General features: G+C 42.2%; 1 protein-coding gene across 1 annotated transcript in view; it reads left to right on the plus strand.

Moving 5' to 3' along the window:
• Positions 1-7,500, plus strand: part of ttc7a (tetratricopeptide repeat domain 7A) — a 27,529-nt gene that overhangs the window by 10,573 nt on the left and 9,456 nt on the right. The window contains exons 10-15 of the mRNA XM_030771141.1: positions 1,422-1,505; positions 2,287-2,391; positions 4,698-4,815; positions 5,200-5,257; positions 5,628-5,700; positions 6,055-6,215. Coding sequence (XP_030627001.1) covers positions 1,422-1,505; positions 2,287-2,391; positions 4,698-4,815; positions 5,200-5,257; positions 5,628-5,700; positions 6,055-6,215 — 599 coding nt within the window. The remainder of the gene's footprint in view (positions 1-1,421; positions 1,506-2,286; positions 2,392-4,697; positions 4,816-5,199; positions 5,258-5,627; positions 5,701-6,054; positions 6,216-7,500) is intronic.

Consider the following 7,500-nt stretch of genomic DNA (forward strand, 5'->3'; position numbering starts at 1 on the left):
TTTCTGTATTCTCCTGGTTTTTTTTTTTTCTTCTGTTGATGCTGTGAATCTCAAACGCTCCTTTCCCTTCCTCCCTCCCTCTCTCTCACTCTCTCTCTCTCTCTCTCTCTCTCTCTCCCTCTCTCACTCTCTCTCTCTCTCTCTCTCTCTCTCTCTCTCTGTCTCTCTCTCTCTCTCTCTCTCTCTCTCTCTCTCTTTCTCTCTCTCTCTCTCTCTCTCTCTCTTTCTCTCTCTCTCTCTCTCTCTCTGTCTCTCTCTCTCTCTCTCTCTCTCTCTCTCTCTCTCTCTTTCTCTCTCTCTCTCTCTCTCTCTCTCTCTCTCCCTCCCACTCTCTCTCTCTCTCTCTCTCTCTCTCTCTGTCTCTCTCTCTCTCTCTCTCTCCCTCTCTCTCTCTCTCTCTCTCTCTCTCTCTCTCTCTCTCTCTCTCTCTCTCTCTCTCTCTCTGTAGCTATTTTCCCGGTCACACTTTTCTTTGCCTCCACAGGCTCTCCTCATTTTTGACCAGGTGCTGCCTTGTGAGTTAACGCTCATTAGCATGCTCAGGTGAAGCTAAAGGCATTGTGCTTTCACTGTCGCGAATGCTAACGCAGTTCCTGTCACTCGGTTCATTTCATCTTTAACCTCCTCTCATTTTAGTCCATCCTTACTAACATGGTTCTCTAGATACATACATACATACATACATACACTGTATGATTTTCACAAACCTTTGACCAAAAATTGTAACTTCAATACAGCAATGAATAAAACACCCCAAAGGCTCATTGTCTTGAGCTGTATGAGTGCTTCTGGAATAAGCTATTTCTTTAAATTCATATTTTCAACCTATATCATAAAATACTCAACAAAACTTTTCTTTTGAAGTGAAGCATACAATAAAATTTCACCTTGTTGTTATGGTTACAGTCTTACATAGTTGATGCTTTTTTCCTGATTGGACATCTCATGTCCTTTTAGCTAGTGCCTTATCTCTCTAACATGACTTTTCATTTTTTCATAGGTTACGTGGAATAGAGTCGTAGTCTCTATGAATTCATTACCTCAAATCCAAATTCATTATCACTGTTTGTTCTGTTTTTATACATCCCTTTATCACTAAACTCATAACAGAATTAAGGATTCTAAATTAACAACATTAGTCATGCAGCAATAGCATTAGTACACCTTTATGATATAATGTCATTGCTTTTTGTGTGGTGCACATTTCAATAATGAACAGTGTGAGCTAATTCATAGATATCATAAAACATTAACGCTATTAACAATGTCTGGATGTTTTATACTATCGTACTATGAATATTTAATTCGTTTTGTGTTGTTAATGCATGTTAGTCTGTTGGTGGGAGAGTAAAGTCTTTTGTTTGACCATGTGACCATGTGTGTGTGTGTGTGTGTGTGTTTTTATGTGTGTCTGTTGTCAGTGTCTGGAGCGAGCAATGAAGTTCTCTTTCAACGAGTTTCACCTCTGGTACCAGCTGGGCTTGTCACTCATGGCATGTGGGAAGGTGAGACTGAAGACATGAAAAGGTGTTTGTCTCGACACAAACACAACGCCGCTGTAATCATCATAAGCTTGAATATGTTTTTTTTTCTGGTCTCATTTCATAGATTTATGTGGTAATATCAGTCATGTGTTGGGTAATATAATAGTTCCTCAGGCTTTCTGACAAGGCTATTTAAGTAGACTGAATTCTTGAAACAGGACAGTCAGTTGAATATTTAATATGCATAGGTCGTGTGAATTTCTAATGTATACCATCTCTAATGATTTCTGTATGAATCTGATCGACTGGCTGGAGACAGATAGTCTGTGGAAGAGACTTTTGGATTGGTCAGTGTCTTAGAATGCACACAGACTGACATGTAGACTAGTGGCAGTACTGGTATGCACATCATGAAGAGACAAATGTTAAGAATGTGTGTGTGTGTGTGTGTGTGTGTGTGTGTGTGTGTGTGTGTGTGTGTGTGTGCGCCTGGGGGAGGAGAGACAGAGAGAGAGAGAGAGAGAGGAACATGTGTGCGTGTGTAAAGGCAGCTGGATGGATCATGGATCATGAGAGTGTGACTAAGGTGACAGTGTAGATCAATGAGAGAGGCTGGAAATAGGCTGCACTGTATAAGGAAGACAGGCTGTCAGAGCAGTGCCAGACCCTCTTCTATTTTCAGTGTAACTGTGTGTGTCACTGTCTCTGTGTTACTGTGTCATACCGTGTGAGGTGTGTGTGTGTGTGTGTGTGTGTGTGTGTGTGTGTGTGTGTGTGTACTGACTGCATGTCTCTGGTATAGAGTGAAGGTGCAGTGTCGGTATTTAAAGAATGCGCCCGAATGAGACCTCAGGATCCCACGCCACCCCTACTGGCAGCCAAAGTCTGTATCAACCAGCTACACTGGGTAAATTACCCAAAGCAGACACACACACACACACACGCACACACAAATACATACTCATACTTCTGTGTCATCCAACTGAAAAAATATAATTATTCAACAAAAAAAATCATTATATGCAAATATGAACAACAAGCAGTTTCAAAAACCACAATCAAGAATAAGAATTTTACATTGCATGTCAAATTGTGATTTTTCGCATTACTTTGGATGTTTCTGTTAAAATGTCCTTTTTTTCAAGGTCTGAGTTGGGGGTTATTCAAAAGCTACAGATAAAATACACAGGACATGACACAAACACATGCAAACACTCATCGTTTGAAGTCGAGTGTAAGTAGATTACAACACTTCTGCTTTGAAAAGCTGTGGTCAGCAAAGAAACAGAGATAGAGACCACTGAGAAGATCAACATCTAATGGCCAAAATCCAGTAAACACGAAGTAAACATGAAGTATCTTAAACAGAATGCGGGCCCAGCCCCAAGCCGCCAAAACCCCTTCAGTATACCTTGCCATGGATTTTAGTGCCTGGAACTCTGTTTGAGGCCTGTAATACCATTCTTTGGCAAGAATGGTTCTACTGGGTTGAGATCAGGTGACTTAGATGGCCGTGGCATAAGGTTTACCTTGTTTTCATCCTCATCAAACCATTTGGTGGCCCGTCATGCCACGTGGACATGGGCATTCTCATCCAAGAAGGGACTGTTTGCCATCAGGAGAGAGATGTTTCAGTGCAGGATGCTGTTGATCGCTCAGAAAAGGCTGTATTTATTGGTGTTTATCTGGCCATCTGAGGGATCCAAACCATGCCAGGACGATGTAACCCACAACATAACAGAGCCGCTAGAACCTTTCACCATGGGAAACAAGCCACTGGGCTCTGCATGGTTTCTTTTGGCATGCATCACCCATGCAAATGTCTGCTTGTTTAGAAGAGGGTGAAGGGTGATTCACTGAACCAAATGACTTTTTTCCATTGCTCAGTAAACTGCTGCCTGTGTTCCTCGTTCTACTTTAGTCGCAAGCATTCATTTGTACATGGAATAAGGGTTTATTATGCACCGTATCCAACCACAGTATCCTTCACCCTGACGTTTTTGCTCGATTGTTTTTGACGACGAAACCTCCTCTTCGTGGCCTAGATTGATTCAGAGTTCATGTGGAGTTTCTAAGCGTTTTGAGCCAAGTCGACGGACGAAACAGTCGAGGAGTAGGCACTTTTGAGGAGTTCTCCTTGTCTGATGAGGTCTTTTCTCTCAAGATTTCCATTCCAACGTAACCTTAACCCCTGCTCCTTGTTAAGCATGGGTATTTTGAGCTGCCTTTGTCAATGAAGCTTCTGCCAAATGGATCCCCAAAATCACTCTTTTTTTCCAAAGTCCTCAAAATCACTTCCCCCAGTTATTGTAATCAAAATAATGCGTGACTAGGTCTTTCCAGCCTTTTCTATACTTGTCCCTAAGCGCGTTTTAGATTTTCATTTCTTGATTATCTCAGCAACCACACTTCCATGGAACGACCTGCTTTTGCTAGCTGTGGCTTTATTCACAATGTAAACTCTGCGGTCATCCAACCTGGTTGTACACACAGTGCTAACGTTAAAGTCACGTGACATGATACTCTCATATCAAACTGCTTGCTCTGTACTGAAAAACCAAGCTCCCCCACCATACAGGCAAACAGGTGCAGACAAGATCAACAGGTCATGCTGGGTCAGGAGGGGAACGTCAGAGTGTTGTTATCTTTACGAAAAAAAAAGGAAACGAACACATTTTTTTTAATATATGGAGTCACTTACTGACTCATCTGTGGGTACAAGTTAGTTTCCATGCATGAACACATCAGTCTCAATACACCACTTATACAAATATATAAAACACATTTACTTCAGTAGCAGGCCCTTTGAGTCTGTCCACCCTCTCTGCTCAGTGGATTGTCCTTTAGTCAAAGCCAAGGGCATCATTAGGCATCCACTTTGCTCATTACGAAGCTTTGTTTCTCTGTTCTGTTTAACAGGAAACTACACTTTAACAAACTATCCATAACACCATATTTCAGCAAACTGCATGTTTAGTCTGCCCTTCAGCACTGTGTAAGCAACAATCTAATCACCTCTTCTCTCTGTGTGTGTGTGTGTGTGTGTGTGTGTGTGTGTGTGTGTGTGTGTGTGTGTGTGTGTGTGTGTGTGTGTGTGTGCGTGTGCATGTTGTGTGTGTATGTGTGTGTGTGTGTGTGTGTGAGCGTGTGCGTGTGCGTGTGTGCGTGTTGTGTGTGTATTTGTGTGTGTGTGTGTGTGTGTTTTGCTCTCAGCTGGAGGAGGCAGAGGCCCTTGCTGAGAGTGTGATTACTTTGGGAGATGAGGCTGGGGAGTCTCTATCCAGAGCAGTTCTGGCCAAAGGACTCTGCTATAGTCTTCAGGCATCAGACGGTGAGCACAGCTTTAGTGATCAGAATATGCTGAGATGTTGAAAATGTTTTCGTTCATTCATTCATTCATTCATTCATTCATTCATTCATTCATATATGTATGTTCCATAAGCGGTATTATTATTTAAGAATCACTGAAATCAATTCTGAACAATAAATAACCAGCTCCCATTCCTCTCCTCTCCTCTCCTCTCCTCTCCTCTCCTCTCCTCTCCTCTCCTCTCCTCTCCTCTCCCTTCTCCTCTCCTTTCCCCTCTCCTCTCCTCTCCTCTCCTCTCCTCTCCTTTCCCCTTTCCTCTCCTCTCCTCTCCTCTCCTCCCCTCCTGTCTCCCGTCTTCTCCTTCATCTTCATTCATTCCATGGTGTCCATTATGTCTGTTTGCAGCAACTCTGAAAGGTGAACAGGACGAGCTGAACAGAAAAGCTTTACAGGCATTACAGAAGTATGTATCACAATCAGTCACACTCGATTTCTCCTCTCTGCTCTTCCCCTTTCTCTTTCTGTCTCTGTCTCTTTCAGTTTCCCTCTATTTTCCACTCTGTCTCCATACGCTCATCTATGTTTTCAAGACTGTGTTTTCTCATTTGCTTGAGTGCACTCTAAACTGCTCAGTAGACTCCATAGAGTTTTATTGTTTTGGGATTCTGTCTTGACATACAGACGTCTTAGTTTGTGTCAGGGGAGATCTGATCGTAGGTTAGGTTTTATGGATAAATGTTAACCGTTGTATGTATGCGTTTGTCTTCGTGTTTGTTTTTGCGTGTGTGTGTGTGTGTGTGTGTGTGTGTGTGTGTGTTCTCCCATCCTCACAGAGCACATGCACTGGATCCCCAGGACCCTCAAATCGCCTTCTATCTTGCACTTCAACTTGCCCTTGTGCGACAGGTGTCTTACACACACACAAACACACACACACACTCACCTCCTCTCTGTTCATTCTAGCTGCCATGCTTCCTCATTGCATTAGTTCTTAGTTGTCAACAATATTTGCTCTTCTAAGTATGTCTTGTTTGTTATTGCATGCTATGTCTTCTCCTCTCTCTCTCTCTCTCTCCCTGTCTCTCTGTCGTACTTTCTCTGTCCATATGGTATGTCATTTGGAATCCCCAGTCCTGTCATGCTGTCCATCATCACAGCTCCACTCGCACACGTGTTTACATCCACCCGTTCTCATTAGTTTTCTGTGACCCGTCACCATTTTGGCTCCAGCGTTTCTCTGATATCCATTTGTTTTCTCAGGTGTCTGCGGCCATGGAGCCCCTGCAGCTGGCTCTGTCTCTGCGTAGCGATGATCTGCACTCCCTTCATCTACTGGCCCTGTTATTCAGCGCTCAGAAACACAACCAGCATGCCTTGGATACCCTCACACTGGCCATTAACCAGTACCCAGAGAACTTCAAGTATGTTTTTATGCGTGTGTGCTTGTGCTTGTATGAAATTATTTTTATGATGTGTATACAAAACTGCCATTAATATTTCTCCCATTAATATTTCTATGTCTAATTTTTATGGGTAGAAATGCATTTAATGCATTTTGCATTAGACGCAGAACATGCAGGCATGTGCTGAGAAATAGTATGATATCTACGATCCTGCGGCGGTCTCTCTATGGGAAATGTAGTTTTCTTTCGTGAGGTGTATTGGTTGCACTGTACAACCCTATTCCCTTTAAGGTTACGAATAACTAGGGTTGTTCTGCCGCCTAAGCTGGAGACATGGGGTGTCTCAGTGTCTGCGGGGTATGACAGGGCCTTATTTAGACACTACCAATCTGGGAGCAATGCACCACACTCTGACCCTCCTTCATTTCTCTCATCATAACATTTAAACCGTGTTCAGATACACGAGTAAACCTGTGCTTTCTATTCGTTCAGTACGGTTTAAGGGAAGACACACAGGGTTATAAAATGAGATTATAACAATTAAGATTAAAACATCTAACAGTCAAGAATGAAGATGTATTGTGTTGCCACTATAGAGTTTCAGATTTATTTTTTTTTTCTTATCAACTTCAGTATTTTCTCAGTCTCTAAAACTCAGTGACGTGAAGAATATCACAATTTGAATTTTTCAGTCTTTAGCTTCTCAATCCTATATGATACGCAATAGACAATTCTTTGTCTAGATCAATAGGATTATTGATTTTCATTCACAGGGAGCCCTGAGAGCGGTATGCCTGTATAAGTCATAAACATAACCTAAAGACTGACTGAGTGAAGGTAATATGCTACACCGTGTTATGTTCCAAGGGGAAAATGTTACAAATGTAATATAAATTTGTTGAATCATAACTATCAGTTTCTCTTCTCTTAGTTATGACTCATGAAATTCATCTACAATTAGGTCATGCAGCTCTGCATATTCCTGACTGTTTTAACATTACACGGCTCGATGTTTTTGAATCAGGACACAAGCAGGTATATACATGATTAAGGTATAACTGTCTAAGACAGTCATTAAACATGAGTTTATGTAAAGTATAGTCTGCACTTAATGATGTCTCTGCTGAACTAAGACACACACACAGACTACTCTTTCTGTGGCCATGTGGGGTCAGTGTTGCACCCTTTACTCCGAGAGAGTGAGAGAGGGAGAGGGAGAGAGAGAGAGTGAGTTGACATGGAGCTGTGTGGGTCAGACTGAAAGAAGAAGAGAGATAATTACCAGAAAGGTCACGTCTCAGAA

This window comes from Chanos chanos, chromosome 4 (assembly GCF_902362185.1).
Source record: "Chanos chanos chromosome 4, fChaCha1.1, whole genome shotgun sequence".
Lineage (NCBI taxonomy): Eukaryota > Metazoa > Chordata > Actinopteri > Gonorynchiformes > Chanidae > Chanos > Chanos chanos.